This window comes from Archocentrus centrarchus, chromosome 10 (genome assembly GCF_007364275.1).
Source record: "Archocentrus centrarchus isolate MPI-CPG fArcCen1 chromosome 10, fArcCen1, whole genome shotgun sequence".
Classification (NCBI taxonomy): Eukaryota; Metazoa; Chordata; class Actinopteri; order Cichliformes; family Cichlidae; genus Archocentrus; species Archocentrus centrarchus.
In genome coordinates, this window is record NC_044355.1 from 34,810,911 (window position 1) to 34,831,180 (window position 20,270).

The 20,270-nt window shown below is 40.6% G+C and overlaps 1 protein-coding gene and 1 long non-coding RNA gene across 4 annotated transcripts in view; both read left to right on the plus strand.

The window, feature by feature from the left end:
- Window positions 1-7,434, plus strand: part of LOC115786528 (uncharacterized) — a 14,303-nt gene extending 6,869 nt beyond the window's left edge. The window contains exon 3 of the mRNA XM_030738715.1: window positions 2,998-7,434. Coding sequence (XP_030594575.1) covers window positions 5,819-6,754 — 936 coding nt within the window. The 5' untranslated portion in view covers window positions 2,998-5,818 and the 3' untranslated portion in view covers window positions 6,755-7,434. The remainder of the gene's footprint in view (window positions 1-2,997) is intronic.
- A 3-nt stretch (window positions 7,435-7,437) lies between these two features.
- LOC115786530 (uncharacterized) lies at window positions 7,438-12,414 on the plus strand. 3 transcript variants are annotated; one of them, XR_004020445.1, is made up of 7 exons: window positions 7,438-7,906; window positions 8,594-8,757; window positions 8,854-9,550; window positions 10,302-10,466; window positions 11,620-11,711; window positions 11,869-11,973; window positions 12,170-12,414. It is a non-coding gene; the product is annotated as an uncharacterized LOC115786530 (long non-coding RNA). The 3 variants fall into 3 exon arrangements; XR_004020446.1 differs by having other exon boundaries at window positions 9,413-9,550; XR_004020444.1 differs by having other exon boundaries at window positions 8,594-9,550.
- Window positions 12,415-20,270: the final 7,856 nt, after the last annotated feature.

A 20,270-nucleotide genomic window follows, 5' to 3' on the forward strand; every position in this document is an offset into this window, starting at 1 on the left:
ACAGTTACCTTTTATTTTACACTTTTAATGGTTTCAGACAGGCCTGGACTGGTAATCTGGCGTACCGGGCATTTGCCCGCCCGGTGGACCAACAGTCCTCAGGGTTCGATGCTGTTGGATTTTTTTTTTTTTTCTTCCCCCTAAGAGACGGCCCACAATTTAGAGGGGGCGGCCAATTGGTCCATCTTCAATATAGACAGAACCAATCAGGATATAGGACGAAAGCAGCCCGACCTTTTCTCTGCCCTGTAACTCCCACTAGTAGTTTCAGTGTTGAGCGCGTGTGTTGAAGGAGAGGCAATATAGAGAAACCGAAGCGGCAGAATGGGGTGCGGAGGAGTTACGTGCGAAGAAATTGAAGAGTGTCACTTTAGATGCTACAAAATGTGTAAAGATCACAGACATGTTCGCTGCTGTGGTCTCCACGTCCTCTGTAACAGCAATGCTCCAGCAGCAGCAGATGGGGAGAGGAGCAGTGAGCAGTTAGTAACAGGAAAATACAGGGACTTTGAGGTGAAGTAGGTAATGTTAGCTCTATTACATGAGAATGATGAGCAATGGCGATTGATTAGTATCAATATTTATTGGTATTTGCATACTTCCCAAAATCTGCCAGCCACGGCACCTTAATCTGATAAAATGGCAAACGGTCAAGGCCGAGAGTGTTGGATGAGCAGCAAGTGTCCATTTTAGGCTACATCATAGCATTTTAGATATTTAGGTTAAAGGTGTGCTGAAAGGCTGCACAGTAGTTTGAATTTATAGCCTCTATGCTGGTTAAACATGTTTTAAAAAGCACTAGAAGTGAAATAACAGATTTTAAAACTGCTAAATAAGCAAAAGCTTTCCAATTTAAGCATTACTAAAGTAAATGTTTAAAAGGAAAATAAGAGTAATATTAGCAAAAGGTATCCCCACATTGAATAGTGTCAAATGCTTTTAAGACATAGTTGCAGGCTGGTCCAAGCCAAAAATGCCAGGGCCGAGTTTGTGGTTGTTGTTGTGTTGTTTTGTGTGGTTTTGGTGTGTTTTGGTTGGTTGGGGTTTTTTTTTTTTTTGTCCCAGTCCAGCCCAGGTTTCAGACTGAATTAAACTCGCCCCAGTTTTAGCCTCAGACCTTCCTAAATGATTCTAACAAATGCTCACATTGGGTCGTTAAAGTAAGGGCCACTAGTTAGCTGACCAGCGTAGACTACTTTGCTGGTTAACAGCCTACAGTGATAAGTTAATTGAAACGTCTAATTATTTTGTATTCAGCACTCTTATCATTATGCCCATGTTGTAGTGCATAAAAATGTTTAGCTAATATTTGCAGACATACACCTTTAGCCTTTGTGTAACTGCCAAACTCTTGTTAAAATGTGGTTTATGTAATGCTGAGCAGGTCATTTCAAATGTGGCATATTTTTGTGACATTGTTGAGCTGCTGTGATTAAATCATAAATACACTGTGATTTAAAGCAGAGGTCCCCAATCCCCGGGCCCCGGACCGGTACCGGGCCATGGGTCATTTGGTACTGGACCGCGCTTAAAGACTGAATAACTTAGATTATTTCTGTTTTACTTATCTGAGGTTGAACGATGTTTTATTTTGAAAATTTGGCCAATTCTCTCCGTTACATCCGTCTATGACTCGCTTGACGTGTGTCAAGACACTGGTCTCGGTCACGTGATAGTCACCGCTAAAATTAAACCCACAAGCTTCGCTGGTTTCCGTGCCGGTCTAACAAAATCGGTTGGTTGACCTACGTTACGCTCGTTTAAATATTTGAGTGCTCAACTAGAGTAGATAAGTGCCATATAAGAACTAGTCCAGTGTTTTTCAACCACTGTGCCATGGGAGATCGTCAGGTGTGCCGTGGGAAATTATCCAGTTTCACCTAATATTCCATGAGTGCCTGTGCTGTAGTGACTGGGAGCATAACCATGTAATACTCTTCCACATCACCAGACTAGATAGCAGCAGGTAGCGAATTGCATTGTACATGAAGACAAGAGAATTAAGCCGCTTTTCCATACGGAAGGACTCTCCGCAATTTGACGGCATCTCCATTAGAGTCAGGTACACTTTGCCGGTGTTTTTCGTACTCACTCACTTGAGGTTCCAAGTGAGGCGATACAAAAATGTGACGCGGAGGACAGCATGCCACTGATTGGCCAGGGAGTGTCGTCACTAGCAGAGGCGTGAGAGCGACTCCTTCACCACAATCAAGCGTGCCATTTTTAAAACCTAACAGCAAGAAACTGGAAGCAAAGCACCGGTTGAATGCCCAGACCGACAGTTTACAGCGGTAGTTTTGCAACATGAGAGCCATCTGAAGCACCGTTACCTGCCCCTACTAGCCGAACAGCTGGTTAGCACAGAGCCTGAGGCTGCTGATCAAAGGAACTTTGAATTACCGTAATAACTAAAAACAGAGACTGAGAGCTGAGGAAAAGCTTCGTGTGTGTCTGTCTTCAAGTCCTGCCAGGATATCAGCTCTGTGTTCAACCAAACAGACACAGGTTTCACATTGAGAGAGTAAAATACACTGAGATTGACATTTTGTACATGCAACTCTTCATATTTCTCAGTGTGGAACAGTGAAATCTTTCCCAATTATTATTACTTCTATAAGAATAAATTTCTGTATTCCTGGTAATAGAATGCTTTTGGACAGAATTAGAGTTTGCAAAACACTGAAGTTTTCTGCTATAAGACCACATTGTTGTGGCATTTATGTTCAAGCTGTGTTTTTGAAGTGGACATGTTAAGTGCACTTTTTATTTGAAAGAAGATATATATTATATGATAAAGTTCTTTTTTGTGTTTATTTGATTCCTATTCAAGACACTTTGATAAGAATGACTGTATTATTAATATAAGCTACAGAGTATCATTTTTTTAACATTTTTGGCTGGTGGTGTGCCTCGTGATTTTTTTCAATGAAAAAAATGTACCTTGGCTCAAAAAAGGTTGAAAAACACTGAACTAGTCCATTTACCATTTCTGTTTAGCAACACAGGGACAGCAGTGAGGCGGACCCAGCCATCAAGCTGACTCTCCAGCGCTCGACACCGCGGCTCTGCAGCCACTCTTCTGTGAAATCAAAGCTTGTATTGGTGTGTGCCGGCCAAACCCAGCCAACCCACAAGCTAGCAAAAATGAGCAGCAGAGAAACAAGCTCAGGGCTCACACTGATTCAGCGTTATGGTGAGTTGTATTTTTCATGCTCTTTATACAGTAAAAATCACCTTGGTTGAAGTCGCACGAATCGGATTTTCACTCTAGTCAGATGGCATCTGCAGGTCTGGATTTTTCCTGATATTAATTCCAATAAAACTATCACCTAAATCAGTCAGATATTCACATACCTCGGATGAAAAATCTGCTCCCATTGTAATACATTTTCAGTCCAGTTTAACGCTTATGTTCCTCCCGTCCACTCACCTCCATGCATCGGCTCGTTCATGCACAACTACACACACTAACAACACCTGGAGATCGCTTTAGTGTCTCTATCAGTTCATTTCACCAGAGACAATCATGGCAGCAGGAGGCAAGTGTAAGCTGCAGACGCAAATCCAAAGATGAAGCAGAAGCAATTACAGCGAAATTAAATATTAGACCCCGAACTGTCGGATATTTTGAAGAATCGGATTTTATCTAAATAATTATGACAGTGGTTTTTTTTTTTGTTTTGTTTTTTTTACGTCGGATGAAAATCCATGGGGCATTTGAACCCGACTGAGGAGATTTCTACTGTATACATGTTTTTGAGATGTATCTTATTTTGAAGGCACGTTACCATGTCGACCAGAGAGAGTTATGGCGTATTTATCCGCCACACCTTAAAGGCCCATCTGTGGAAATATTCTCTAACACTAAACCAGTCCGTGGCTCAAAAAATATTGGGGACCACTGATGTAAAGTATAAGCTCAGTGCTGGGTTAACTTCAGCAGTTATGGGGAGGCTGACACATAAATGATTGTCTATGATGCTTTTAACTGTAAGCAGAGATTTGTGTGTCTGTCTTCAACATTCAGATCCTTAGAGATTATTTGAAAAATGGATCAACAGTTATCCCCAAATCAAGCTCTCTAAAATGCAAAAGAAAATAATTGGTGGCAAATGCATATTGTCATGACACCCTGCCTTTAAGAGCATTTGAGTCCATTTAAAGTATGTAAACTTTTCCTATATTGTGCCGCCTTTGTAATTCCAGGTAGCAGAGCAGAAGCAAGCAGAAACAACGAGCATCTTCCTTCTTTTCCTCTCTTCCTCCAATCCTCCTTGTATTTCTTCCTCTGTGTTTCTCATTGGCTCTTCCTCCCTCCCTTCCCCCTTTTATCCCTCCCTCCCTATCTTCTTTCCTTAGACCTTAAATCTTTTTCCCTCTCCCTTCCATCCTATCTTCAGCCCTGTCTTCCTTCCTCCCTTTCTTCATCCCTGTTTTCCTCTGCTGTCTCTTGTCTCGCCTCCTTCTGTCTCCAGTCTGTTTTCTCGTCTCCTTTCCTGCTCTCCTTTCCTTCCTTTCTTCCTCCTTTTTTTCCCTATTGTCCTCCGCCACCTTCTCCCTTGCTTCTTATCTTGCTACTTCTTATCTTTCTCCCACCCTTCCTCCAGGACGTTATCTTCTTTCTTCTCTCATTGTCTTCCTTCCCTCTCTCCCTCCTTTTTTTCCTACACTCTCAAATTATTTCTCCCTTTCACTGCCTTCATATCGTTATGTCCTTCCTTACCTCTTTTCCTGTCCTGTTATGTTCCTGCTTTCTTTCCCTGCCTCCAACGTTTATCTTCCTTCTTTTTATTCCTCTTTTTGTCCCTCCTCCCTTCCTCCATTGCTCTTTTTCCTCCCTTCTTCCATCTCTCTTTCCTTCTTATTTCCTTCCTTCCAATCCTTTTTATTTTTTTCTCCTTATATTCCTCATTGTCTCTCCCCCCTTTCCTTAAGCCTTAAGATTTTTTCATCTCCCTTCTATCCTATGTTCAGCCCTGTCGTCCTTATGCCTTTCTCCCTTTTTTCTTTACACCTTCATCTCACTGCCTTCATATCTTCTTTGTTACGTCCATCCTTACCCCTTTTCCTCTCCTCTTATGTTCCTGCTTTGTCCTTCCCTGACTCCAAACTTTAGTTTCTTTTCCTTTGTTCTTTTATTCTTCTTTCTCCCTCCTCCCATGCTCCATTTCTCTTTCCCTTATTTTTTCCTTTTTTCCAATCCAATCTATCTTCTTTCCTTATGCCTTAAATCTTTTTCCCTCTGCCCTCCATTGTATGTTCAGCCCTATGTTCCTTCCTGCCTTTCTCCCTTTTTTTTGTCTTGCTGCTGATCTTCCTCCTTCCTTCCGTTTCTTCCTCTGTCTCCAGTCTCTTCTCTTGCCTCCTTTCATGATCTCCTTGTATTCCTTTCTTCCTAGTTTCCTCCCTCCTTTCCTGTCATCCTCCTCCACCTTCTCCCTTGCTTTTTAACTTGCTACATCTATATCTTCATCCCTATCTTTTTCCCAGGACTTTATCTTCGTTCCTTCTCTCGTTGTCTTCCTTCCCTCTCTCCCTTCTTTCTTTCCTACCATTATTTTCATCCTTCCATTTTCTTCCCAATATCTCTATATTTCTTTCTTACGCCTTGTCTTTATTTTAATTTATTCCTTTCTTTGCTTTCTTTCCTCCTGCTGCATCTTCCTGTCTTGCCCCACCTTCCTTTCTTCCACCTTCCTTCCCACCCTAATTGTCTTTCTCTCTTCCTTAATTCTTTTCTCCCTTCCTTTAAACCTCCATCTCACTGCCTCCATATCTTCTTTGTTCTGTCCTTCTTTCCCTCTTTTCCTCTCCTCTTATGTTCCTGCTTTGTCCTTCCCTGCCCCTAAACTTTACCTTCTTTTCTTTCTTTTATTCCTCCTCACTTCCTCCATCCCTCCTTCCCTTATTTTTTCCTACTTTCCAATCCCCCTTGTATTTCTTCAGCTTTATGTTCCTCATTGGCTCTTCTTCCCTCCCTTCCTGTCCTCCCCTATTATCCCTCCCTTCCTATCTTCTTTCCTTATGCCTTAAATCTTTTTTCCCTCTGCTTTACATCTTATGTTCAGCCCTGTCTTCCTTCCTCCCTTTTTCCCTTCCTTTTTATCTTGCTACTGATCTTCCTTCCTCCCTTCTTTTTCTTCCCTCCCTGTCTTCCCGTCTCCAGTCTCTTTTCTCACCTGCTTTCCTGCTCCCCTTGCCTTCCTGTCGTCCTCCGCCACCTTCTCTCTTGGTTCTTGTCTTACTACTTATCTTTGTCCCTGCCTTCCTCCAGGACATTATCTTTCTTCCTTCTTTCTCTCATTGTTTTCTTTCCCTCTCTCCATCCTTTCTTTCCTACCACTCCCTAATTATTTTGATTCTTCCATTTTCTTCTCATTTGCTTCCCAGTGTCTCTATATTTCTTTCTTATGCCTTTCTTTTTCTTTTCTTCCTTTCCTTGCTTTCTTTCCTCTCGCTGCATCTTCCTATCTTCCCCCACCTTCCTTCCTGTCCTCATTGTTTTCCTCCCTCCCTTCCTTATCCCTTTCTCCCTTCCTTTCTTTACACCTTCATCTCATTGCCTTCATATTCTTTGTTCTGTCCTTCCTTACCTCTTTTCCTCTCATGTTCCTACTTTGTCGTTCCCTCCCTCCATTTATCTTTGTTCTTTTCCTTTTTTTTCCTCTTTTGCCCTCCTCCCTTCCTCCATTGCTCTTTTTTCCTCCCTTCCGCCATCTCTCTTTCCTTATTTCCTTGCTTCCAATTTTTTTAGTTTTTCCACCTAATGTTTCTCATTGGCTCCCATCACCCTTTTCTTTCCTTATGCCTCAATTCATTTTTCCGTCTCCCTTCCATCCTATGTTCAGCCCTGTCGTTCTTCTTCCCTTTCTCCCTTTTTTCTTTACACCTCCATCTCTCTCCCTTCCTATCTTCCTTTTGTCCATCCTTACCCCTTTTCCTCTCCTATGTTCCTCCTTTGTCCTTCCCTGCCTCTAAACTTTAGCTTCTTTTCCTCCTTCCTTTTATTCTTCTTTCTTCCTCTTCCTCCATCTCTCTTTCCCTTATGTTTTCCTTCTTTCCAATCCCCCTTTTTTGTTTTCTGATTTGTTCTTCATTGGCTCTTCCTCCCTCCATTCCTGTCTTCCCCTATTATCCTTTCCTTCCTAGCTTCTTTCCTTATGCCTTAAATCCTTTTCCTCTGCCTTCCATCCTGTGTTCAGCCCTGTCGCTCTTCTTCCCTTTCTCCCTCCTTTTTATCTTGCTACTGAGCTTCCTCCCTTCATTCCATTTCTTCCCTCCCTGTCTTCCTCTGTCTCCAGTCTCTTTTCTCAGCTTCTTTCCTGTTCTCCTTGCCTTCCTTTCTTCCTCCCTTTTTTCCTGTTGTCCTCCTCCACCTTTTCTCTTCCTTTCTTTCTCTTTTTCTCTTCCTTCCATTTTCCTCCGAATATCCCTATATTTCTTTCTTATGCCTTCTACCTTTATTTTATTTTCTTCCTTTCCTTGCTTTCTTTCCTCCTGCTGCATCTTCCTATCTTTCCCTCACCTTCCTTCCTGCCCTCAGTGTCTTGCTCCTTCCCTTCATTATCCCTTTCTCCCTTTCCTTTCTTCACACCTCCATCTCACTACCTTCATATCATCTTTGTTCTGTCCTTCCTTACCCCTTTTTCCTCTCTTATGTTCCTTTGTCCTTCCCTGCCTCCAAACTTTAGCTTCTTTTTCTTTCTTCCTTTTATTCCTCTCTTTCACCCAATTTGAATGTTATCAGTCCATTAAATTAATGTTTTTAGCAGTTTTTCAGTCCCATAGTTAAGGGCCAGGAGGGGCCGTCTCCACCTCCTAGTGGTTCCAGTAGAGGATCACTGACACGCATGAAGGACTGCAGATTCCATGTTCACTGACTCGGTGGATTCAGCAGTGTTTACACGTAAGAGGATTTCAATGGACAGCTTTTTTAATAAGACTGAGTGTCAATAAGCACTTGAATTGCTATTAACATGCTGGAAGAAAGTGCTGATATCACAGCTCTGAGATGTATTTGTAGAGATCCGTCTTTGTTTCTGTGCAAATGTTAGCGCCTATCGTAGGAAGGCAGTCATTATTTTAAACAATGTTATGACAGAAATATGAGCTTCTGTTGGGGATCATTAAGTTACCAGTTAAGTAAAATTATTATTTTCAGCCACTGATTCCAAATAAATTCCCGATTAGCTTCAGTGCATCCATATTTAATATCTGCGAGTTCAGTGCTTCATTTAAGCTGCATCATACTGAGCCAGGGTTATGGACAATGTAAAATAAAGTTATACTGCTCTGCACAGAGTCTGGCTGCCTTTAATCCTCCGTGGCAAACCCGAGGATGCGGCTTTAGCGACCTGCTGGTACCTGAGAGTGAGCTGAAACTTCCAGTAATATTCCCATCATGGAGAGGCTGCCAGACTCTGAGAATCCTGATTCACTGTCCTCAGCTTTAAACAAACCCAGAGATCATCTCTGTGTGTCTGCGCTGAATTGGCCTTTTTCCACTTCTCCTTGTTGTGTCTCTGTCTTAACACCAGTATTTTTATGAGTAGGTGAATTTGTTAGTTGTACGTGATTTTTTTTTTTTATTCAGGTGTGGGAACAGTGGTTCAGAGGGTGCACTTCAGGACTGTTAAAAGAAGGTGGTGAGATGGACTGGATTAATCTTAGGTCAGATTACTGGCCTAACATCAGCCTCTTGTGAGGTCTGTCTAAAGAAGACTAACAAATTCATTGCAGCGTCCCGAGAAGATGGATGTAAGAACAGAAGCACACAAACATGTAGTTGTAGTGAGCTGCCAGTAATTTTAGATGGATTTGTTCCTCTAACTCATGTCTCTGTCTGTCTGTCAGCCCATTGGTGACCTGTCCAGGGTGAACCTACCTGTACCTGTTGGGATAGGCTCCAGCCCTCCACCCACACCCTGACAATCAAATGTGGACAGACTAACTTCTTTTTTTAGATTCTTCTAGAAATCATATTCTAGAGTGTTCTTGGATTTGTGGTATTAATATTAGAGCCATCTTACTTACAGAATTCCAACCAGGAGTCATCTTCCCTGAGATTATTCCTATATTTACATGAAGGCCAGCATAACTGTGCTGTGTACATGAAGAATGCCGGTCACTGTCAGTTTGTTCTTCTGCACTCAAAATTATATTGAGAAGTTAAAGAATCCATTCATCCTCTTTCTTAACAGCTTGCCCAGTTAATGGAGCTCTGCAGTGTATCCCTGACGCAGGGAACACTGCAGAGTCTGTTGCGATGTGTTAAGCAATGTATTCATATTTAATAAAAAAATGAATCAATGATTTTCTATAAATTTGTGATGCATTTTTGATTACTGATTCCAGGATTGCGTAGTGGTCTTTAGAGAGATTGTTTGGGTTTTTAAATATTTCTGTTTTCCAGCGCAGCTCTGCAGTCACTGTCCAGGTGGGTCAGTGGGAGCAGAGGCCCTCTGCTAATGTACAGGCTCTGATCAGCAGCATCCAGCAAGACCCCCCACACAGCCTCTACCTGCTGGAGCTTTTTGTTTGCCTGTGACTGGTGAGTCAGATTTCTGTTGGGGGGGTTGCAGCTCCCTGTGCTGGAGAAACAGCCTCACACCTGCAGAGGTCAGTCAGTTTGCAGAGGTCATTAAAACCGTCCCACCCTGACTTTCATGTGGTGGATCTTGTTAAAAAAAAACAGCAATATTTCAGTGGCTGCTGCTTATACCACAGGTTTACACTCTACAGCTCTCTGATGGGCTCCTTCAACAAAGATGTTTAGTAGATGTTGGTGTGCAGTTTGATGCTCAGCATCTCCAAAGTTTTCTTGTTTAATATTCATTCATACAAAGTAACGTGATATCTAGTAAAAAAGAGTATAACTGTGCCAACCTGGTGCTCTTCATTTATGAAGAATTAATATTGGACTATGAATGTTGAACCCTGTGTTGAACATATCAGGTCCATCTAATCACAAATATCTAGGAGAAATTGAAAATGAATCGCAAACAGGAGCTCGGGTCTCAGGAGGTTGAAATTAGAGAGGGTGTCGGTCTCCTGAATCCAGACTGGGAGCTGGTTCCACAGAAGAGGGGCCTGAAAGAAAACAATATACTGTATTCATTCAGAACCAGGAGCTGCTACACCACCCAACATCTCACTGTCCATGATTATGAAATGCTGCCACCTGGCACTGATCTCCTGTCTGTTTGTTCTGCTGTTGGAATGAAGATCTAAAGTTATCTAAACTTGAGCTCTAATGTTTAGTAATATATTTTTCACCTCTGCTTGTGATTTTCTCCAATTAGCTTTAATCCCAGAGGAAGCAGCAGACAGTTCGAGGGGTTTGGGCTCACAGATGGTGACAGCATGGAGAGACTGTGGTCCTTCTCCTGAAGAACTGCAGAAGTCACAGAGGAGATGAGTCCATCTCACTGTCTGGACTTGCTGACTGACGTTCTTCTGCACTGCAGGTGTACCACAGCATTTACAGGCTGCTAACATCTGAATCTTTGAATATTGGTGCTGTGTTTTTGTAATAAATAGACTGAGACTGGACTTAAATACACACAATGAAACACAGCAACCAAGCAGTACCTGTTACTGTTGTCTATTAAGTGTGTAAATCTTTAATATTATTACCTGCTGCCCATCTTAGGAGTGTTCTTATAAACATGGAGGAAAAAGATATTAAGTTCAGCTCAGATTCTTCCATTTCCTGCTACAGATCAGGGTTTCCGCAGGGTGGTAAAAGGTAGTAAATTAAATAGCTCAAATTAAGGCTATTAAAAGGTAACAAACAGAATTTGACTTGGTAGTAAATTTTTCATCACCCCTTCAATATATTTTGACTTTTCCATTGATGCGGACTTTTTGTTTTAAGTTCGTTTAACTATAAAATCTGTATAGAAATAGAACTACTCAGCAGGACCTGAGCTGACGTTGATAGACTCGATTGGTTCCGCTGTCCGATCTGCTGAGCGCATGCGTGGAGTCATTTTGCGCCTCGTCGTGGGAAAATGTACGTTTTCACAACTTTGGCTCGATGACCCGGCATTCAAAGACTTGGCCGGTCATGGGGAATGATCGAGAGGCGTTTTGTAAAGTGTGCAGAAAAAAAATATATAAATTTGACCTGAAACGTTGTGATGGTAATCAGATCACTATTCACCAGCAGTGGATTCACGCGTGGGGAGGAGATACCCATTTTGTTTTTGGTGCTACACAAAGCACTGCAACTATGCTATGAGCACAAGTATTGCCGTCACACCTCGGCAGCAAACCAGTATTCCAATATTCTATTGGAAAATAAATCATCGGCTTGTGAAACTTGAGTTTCATTGCATTTTGTTTATATTCTTAAAAAAAACTTCTTGAAATGTGTTTGGAATATTAATGTGTATGAGGTCTTAGTCAAGACACAGTTACACCTTCAAGTAAGTGGGATAAAGTTCTGTCTTGGGGAGAGATGGGCGATCATCTTACATGGCTTAGTGCTGTGAATCCACCGCCACCCCAAAAAAGACTGCTGCTCGATTTCGTGCTGGTAGTAAAAATATTTTAGAGGCAGTAAAAATAGTAGAAGGTAGTAAATTGAACTCTAGGATTCCTGTATAAACCCTGCAGATGCTGAGTGTGACCTCAGAGGCCAGCTGGTCTGCAGACTTAGAAGTGAAGCAAGGCAGAGGGCAGTCTGCAGCTTCAAAGAAAACATCCAGGTAAAGTGATGTGGATGAGTCGATAACCCTGTCAGCACTTTCAAATGAGATCCTATTAGAGAGAGACAGTCTGAGCCCTTTTAGCCTCACAAGAAGGACAAAAATGAAGATCCAGCTTTGACCATAATACAAACTAATTACTGCTGTGTGTTTCCAGCCTCGACTGGCAGGATCTCAGCATCAGACTGTCCAAACAGGCGCCAGCTTCAACAACAGACTGACAGCCAACAAAGGAAAACAGCAGCTTCCGTGGGCTCCACAGGTGAGCGTGTTCCTGCACCAATCAGCATCTGTTCTCTGTTGGTCTGTGTGTTTTATGTAGTATTGATGAGTACAGTAACCTAACCATAGTAACCATACAGCAGTCACTCAAAACATCTACTGGCTGCTGCCTGCCACTCATTTTAGAAACCACGTGGTAACTGGCCTGAACCTCTGCTTCCTTTATTCCCCTCAAGGTTAAGGTGACGTTTCAAGGAGTCTTCAGAGAGCAGGGACTGATGTCACGTATCGATCACAGTGATTATGAAGATACAGCTACGACTGTAAAAGTCTGACCATGACTGTTTTGCTGCTTCCTGATTATTACCTGGAGGTTATGTTTTTGGTCGCGTTGGTTTGTTTGTCTGTCAGCAGGATTACTCCAAAAGTTATGAACGGATTTTGATGAAATTTTCTGGAGTGGTTGGAAATGACAAGAGGAAGAAGTGATTAAATTTTGGATTTTGATCTGGATCACGATCTGGATACAGGAATTTCTTTAAGGATTCTTCACTATTGTGGGATAGGGGGTTATTGTTGTCTGGGAAAGATGAAACACGTATTACAGCGTCAGTGACCCTATGGCCTTGGCGGAGGTTTGCCCTCTCGGAGTGCTTCTAGTTAATGTTATGAGCGTGTTTGTATGGGGGTTTTTTTTTTCATGATTTATTTACAAACAAAATTCCACAAACTCATTTTTATTTCATTTTTATAGGCCACACTCACTGCAATTAAGAAAAGAATCATTTTAATCACTGATGTGACTTTATAAAAGCTTTAAGTAGTCCAGGTAGAGCCAGCTTTGAATATTAACACTTACTATATTGTAACTGTACAGCGTGTTTTGTGTTTTTGTATGAGATTTTTTTCATGTTTAAGTCATTTCCTGATTTATTTTGTAATCAGTTTTCTCATCTTTGGAACTGATTGTGAGTCAGTGTGCAACCTCATCTGCTTCCCTTTGTTCCAGTAACTCAGCTTTACCACTGTTTTCAGCTGTGGGCAGCAGCAGTGACTCACAGCATGTTTGAGAAATTGAGTTTTATAAAGTGATTATAGTTGGGACTGTTGGAATAATAACTGTTTTTATGCTTTTATCATTGAATTACTACTTTTCAAACATACATGAGGTCAAAATCATTCTGGCATTAGGACTGACCCCATATGATGATAAAATATCAAATCTTTAATATTAGAAAAATGTGCTCTTATGCTATTGGTAATACTGTCAGTCAAATCAAATTCATGTACAATTTTTATTGTTTTTGCATATAAGTTAAACTGGATTAGAGGTGGTGACCATAAGCATACGAAAACAATGACACAATTTACAATAGAACATGAATTATTGGTCTAAGTCATAAATAATGAGCCTAATCCTCTCATCAGTGTCACATTATTCTTCCAAGTCTTCATAATGTTAAACTTTTTGTTTGTTTTCCCTTTTATTTTATAATCAAAATTGACCAAAACTACCCACTTTCTCAAACTAATAATACTGGCAATCCAGGGCATCATTGTAATTGCAATTCAGACTCTAAATGTCATCCATGTTACTCTTGCTGAATCCAACAAATTTGTAGGAAATTGTGTAATAAGTGGATTTTTATTTAATATCCATATTGATTAGCCAGGATGGCAAAGCCAGTGATCAGCTCCAGGGTGATCAGAGACAGTCTGATGGTACCTGTGAGTACTGTGACAATTAGAAGACACCTGTTTGAGGCTAATCTGTAAGCAAGAAGCCTCATAAAGTCCCCACTGTTAAAAAAAAAAAAAAAAAAAGGCATGTGCTGAAGAGGTTACAATTTGCCAAAGAACACATCGACTGACTTGTAGAGAAATGTAGAAACATTTTGTGGACTGATGAAATTAAAATTGTTCTTTTTTGGTCCAAGGGCCCCAGACAGTTTGTCAGATGACCCCCAAGCACTGAATTCATAGTATGCACAGTGAAGCATGGTGGTGCAAGCATCATGATATTCAAATGTTTCTCTTACTATGGTGTCGGGTCTATTTATTGCATACCAGGGATCATTGATCAGTTTGCATATATCAAAATCCTTGAAGAGGTCATGTTGCCTTATGCTGAAGAGGAAATGCCTGGAAAAGACAGAGCCAGAAATATGGAAAAAATGAGACGTGTCTCTCTCTCAAAGATTTTGTCCACTGTAAAATAAACTTTTTACAACAAAAGCTTGAGGTGTAGCTGTCAACAAAATAGAAATAACACATCTTACCATGCAGTAACATAGCACAGCTCCAAACAACAATACATAATCAAAGATTTTGTTCAATGTTTTGATTGTGGCAGTGAAAACACGTTGCAGTGTGTGAGTGTGACTGGCAGCCTGTGCACTGAGACCATGAAGCCCACTCCTCTGAAGCAGCTTCTTCTTCTTGGCATCCAAACAGAGGTGGGAGAAACAGCACACGCTGCTTTGATCTGCCAAAAGGAGAAAGATGAACATCTGAGGTGAAACCAGTCAGGTCAAATAATTAAATTATATAGCAGTTCAATACAGCGTCTCAACTGTTGATTTCAGCTCACTGCTCCTGTCTGTGGACCAGTGGTTTTTATGTTTGTAACCACTTAACTTCCATCTATCTATTTAACTCAGGGAGGAGAAATGTCAGGTTGGTGCAGCAGGTGAGTTTAGAGGGAGGTGCGTTTGGTTCTCTGTTGTCATTATCTGAAAGACTTGGTTAACTTTGTGGCTGGCTGTATCTGGGGTTACATCATCTGTAATCTTTGTGTTTTAGTGGTCCAGCTCCCAGTGCCTCTACTGGGCTTTATTTTGAAAGTCTGTGTTTTCTGGTATCTGTACAGGATTGACTCTAAAGGAGTTAAACCAGACACACTTACACTAAAGGCCTGCCTATAATATACATGTATGTCCATTTCCCTGACTCCAAAAAACAGGTTGTTGGTTTGAATTTATCTGATAGAGACCAATTTGTTCATGTAAACCTGAGTAGGAGTCTTCATTTTTCTTATGTATGTTTGGATTGCATTGCAGACACCCTCCCTACTTTTAGGATTACAGTGTAGTTCAGGTGACTGTGAATGTCCCTTGATTTTGTTGTTATTGGTTCAGACATCTCTTGCCCTCCAAATGCATTTTATATGTCACTGCTGCGTGTCATTAACTCTTTCTCTTCTCACTCATCCATCCATCCATCCATTCATTCATTGTCTTCCACTTATCCTGTTCAGGGTCACGGAGGGGCTGGAGCCTATTCCAGCTGACACAGGGCGAGAGGCAGGTTACACCCTGTACAGGTCACCAGCCTGTCACAGACAGACAGTCATTTTAGAGCAATTTAGAATGACCAATTAATCTAACCACAGTAACTGCATGTCTTTGGACTGTGGGAGAACCGGAGTACCCGGAGGTACCGTGCCACCGTGCTGCTGCCCGTGTTCTCGCTCATGTAGTTTGTATTTTGTCCTGCTCTTTTGTGATCTCTATATGCTCCTCTTATCTCTCTGCTTGGGGATGCCTGCCAATTTTAGGTGATTTATTTTACTGTTATATTCACACTACATATAGTGCTTTGTTTTTCCCTTCTTTTCCATCCACAAGAAAAGCATGAAGACAAATCTGTCTTTACCAGGCAACGTATGTAACGGCTGATATGAAAGAGACAAAAGACAAAAAAAATATCTCCAGAATTGCTAAGCTCTTAAAACCTAGTTGATACTATTCCAGTCAGCTGATAATCAGAGCAGGAAGTTTACAATCCACATTTAAACACATTTCAGTATGACAGCTCATTAATGAGTCTGTGTCCAGTTCCCATGAAACATATTGATCCTGTTTTAAATTCCATTCAGCTGTTTGGCAATTCATTCATTAAACCTGAAAAGGTGTTCCAAACAGCAGTACTACTGCAGTACCAACTCAACAGGAAAGTCAAACACCAAGCCTAAACTTTGCTTAAAAATACAATAGGTTTTATAAATTTCTATGTACATACAGTTTACTGTGCAGGTCGTACCTGAGTTCAAAACTGGTTGGAAGCCTGGTTTATAACTGGCTGGTTTAAGCAGAGAGCCCTGGGGTATTGAGTGCTTCGCATGCTGGTACTCTATTCTGCAGTATTAAACATGAATCCAAACAACCATGAAGTAAATGACCTGGTACTTATTAACCACTTTTCTACTCTAACTGAACACTCAAAGCACTTTTTACTCATTCACACAGACATTCATTTATTATGCCTTTTCCAGCTGTCACTAACAGTCACACTCTGACTCATCAGACACATTTTGGGGTTTAGTATCTTGTCCAAAGACACTTTGACATGTGAACTGGAGCAGCCAGGAATGAGCCTTATGGAGATGACCCACTCTGCCTCCAGAGCAACAATTGCCCCATGGGCACAAACACAGAAGACTTTTGACCAGTACCCATGGAGTTCCAGTCTTATCTGGGATTTTAAGATGTGCTTGTTTAGTTGATGGGTTGATCTGACTGACAAACTGAGGAACAATTTTCATCTGTTTTGGACTATAATGCACAAAATTAACTTCATGTATTAAATGACACTTAGAAATAGTGACTCAGATCATTTTCTCATAGATTTCTATATTATTGATTTTGCAGGCGGAAGAGTCGCCCCCTGCTGGCCATTAGAAATTTTAAGTTGAATGCACCTCTGTGCTGGCTTTATTTGTCAAACTCTCAGAAGGAATTCCTTCTTAACTTCTTACGAACATCATGCAAGTGTGTGATTCCTTATCTTGTAATGTAGACATACAAAATAATAAAAAAATGTAGAAATAAAAAAATCAAACAGGATATTTACTTGCAAGAATTATGCAACATATCTAGTCTTTTGTTAATATTAAGCAATAAATATTTTAATATCATTAGATTTCATGACATTTCATCATTTTTTTTTAAGTTGAAGAAGCAGGGAATGACAAGATTACTTACTGTATCTGTTTTCATTATGCATGCCTGTGATCTTCCCATTTGGTAAGACCTGAATGTGGAAACCGATGCCCACATTACAGTACAGCCTTCTGAGCCTTTTTATCCCCAGCAGGTATTCTCCGTCTCTCGCTGTCACTTCCCTCTTGTCCCAAACATTGCTGCTGGGTGGAACCAATGATCCAGCACTTCGTACAGTTTGTCTCACACTCCTGATAACTGGAATAGGAGCAGAGGAGCTGCACAGGACAATCCCATACAGAAGAAGCGGGAGCTTGGACCTTGGCGATGACATGCTCTACCCACCAATCATAAGGTACACAACTATTGTGTTTTGCTTTTCCAACTGAATGTTCACTTGTTAAGAATTAAAATGGGCATAAAATCTTTAGTACTAAGAGAAAAACTATGAAGACAATGCCTCAACTGCTGAACTCTTTAAAGCCCAGTGAACAGTTTCAGTATGCATATTTAGACATGTAAAAAAACACCCCGAAACCCACCAGGGTCGAGTTTGCCAATGATTTGTCTCCTGTTTCTTAATTTTGCTTTCTCCTCAGGTGGATCCAGCAGACAGAGAACACACTTATATGTACCCCAAATTACATCACACACCACCTGCTATCTCATATGTCTATGAGTCACAGATGCCGTAGAAGAACACAAACTGGGATATCAATAAAATACATTGTGACAGAAAACAAAGAGGAACACGCAAGTACACAGAAACATGGTAAATAATGATAAAACAGTCTGACAAAAGTGAGGTTTCAGGAAATAATATGAAATATTCAATTTCAGTGCCATATGTCAGGATAAAATTGAGAGTATGATTAAAATGGTGAGTGGGCTCATTTAGAAAACAGAAGCCAATGAGTCTAATAATGAATTAAATGTGGTGTTGAGGCTGCTGTTTTCAACATCTGCATGAATATTACAGTCACCTACCATAATCATTTTATCTTAACTGAGCACTAAACCTGATAGAAAGTCTGAGAAATCACATAAAAACTCAGAGTAAGGGCGAGGTGGGTGATAGACAGCAACAACTAAAACAGGTTTTTGGTTTCCAGTTATGGTATACAAGGCTAAGAGACAGTATGGCAAATATCAAATATGATCAAATATGACAAACATATCTGAGCGTTTCTCCAAATGTTAATGGCTGTATATAAACAAATAATTGGACAGTCGACTAGTTTGTAAAACTTTTAAATTCAAAGAGCCCAAGAGCATGTGCTGAAGACAAACCCAATACAGTGAAAAAGCAAAGGAACAAAGTACACACTTCTTCAATTCAAAGGTTTTATGTATCGGGACATAATAAAAAATCACATTGACCTTACTAGGTTCTGATGTTATTTGATTACAACCTTATATGAACAACAACACATGATATATTACACCGTGCCATTAGTTTTTTACCAAAATTAAGCCAAAATGCGGAAGTAGTGTGTGAACTGCAAAGTCCACAGTCACACAAATGCGTTGCTTCAATGCTTGACTGTGGGCATTCCTGACATTTAGGGGGCATCTTTGCTGGCACAGTAATAATAGCAGTAATAACCAACCATCACAAAGCATCTTGAGTGTTTTCAAATAAACTGCGGCAGTGTACAGAGGCAAAATTACCAAAAATGTCTCATTGTCCATAAACCGACACAAAGAAACGGTTCCAGTTGCTCTTGGTGTCAGTTACTGATTAGGACGCGGCTGCACACACCTCACAGTGTGTTTGAGACAGAATATTGCAGTGATCATCAATACAGCTTACTATTGTCAGTATTTCAATCAGTGTTTTAGAAGAATGAAAAGAGAAACTATAACCTCCTTTTCACTCCTAACACATACTGTAGTAAATATTTCATAATTCTGCATTCATCCTCATCTTTCTGGCTATAATCATGTTCATAATGCCAAAATATAAAAATTTCCAGGTGGCTTACATAGGGTTCTGTTTTGCCATTTTATGTGGATTTGTGAGCCTTTTTCTCCAATTACCCAAGTAATATTAATGATATAGGTATCACACAGGTAAAGGAAATTACAAAATATAATAACTTTTATTATAATATAATATTTTATAATATTTTATTATAATATTCTAAACCCTCTATCTGAGTAAGAGCTTGGCAGAGGGGGATTGGCCAGGATTGGAAGATCAGCTCCTCCAGTCGCGATGCCAAGAACTGCTGTGTGGCAGGCAGGATTAGGACCCCAACGCAGGACTAAAGAGATGAGGACTGAACTTAAAAAAAAAAAAAAAAAAGACAACTCAGCTTTATTGCCTGGACTCACAGGTAAAATAAGTTAAATACAGACAGGGCTGGACTGGAGTAAAGTAAGAATCCAAGAAAGCACACAGATCTGGAGAGGATGCAACAAGGAACACAGGAAGACTCAGACAATATTTACATATGAAGTAATAAGGGGAGAGGAAACAGGTGAAGCACAGCTGGGATATGAGACAAGCAAAGTAGGACTAAATACAAAACATGAGAGACAGGAGACTATCAAACTAAGTTCAGGATATAATTAACAGAGACCAGGACTAAGACGGACAACCTTGACACAGAGACAGAAGATAAACAATATGGAAACTAGACTGACTTACACAGGCGAACAAAACAGTCAGAGGAGCCTAGGACTGAATGGAAATACAAAAGGGAATTAGCAACCAATCAACTCAAGCAGGCAGGGAACAAAAAGCAAAGAAAACAGAAAGAGACATAACTGAATGGGGAGACAAGAAACTTGACACAATTAAATCAGGAAGCCAGGCAACCAAGGGAACAGGACACATTGAGACAAGACAGACACTGGGACACTACAGGAGAAACAGAAAGGAATCACAAAAGATAACCAATTACCCAACCAAGAAGACGAACTAGAATTTAAACTGAGTATAAACAGAGGATATAATAAATGATAATGGAAAACAGCAACCTTAATATTGCAAAAAGAGCCAACCTTAGACACAAAAGATTTTCCAAACCCTGAAGGAATAACAAAACCCTCACAACTCAAAACCCTGGGTGCAAAGCTCAGACACCGTGACACATAATGTACTTGTTCAGGTTGCTGAACTTCAGAAACTGTCCCAATTTGTCACTGGTGTGAAAGTGAAAGTTTTATGCATACAATCTAAGGACTGCATGAACTTCTTGTGACTCTACTGTTGTGTATATGTTGTAGGTCTGTATTTCTCAAGTATAATTTTGTCATTATTAATCCAGATCACAAATACAGAATACTTTTAAATAAACAGTTCTGAAACAAAATGTAAATATGAAAAAGAATTGTTTTGGCAGGTTTGCTTGAGCAGTAGTGAGCTTTGGGGGCTCACTTGCCAAATGGG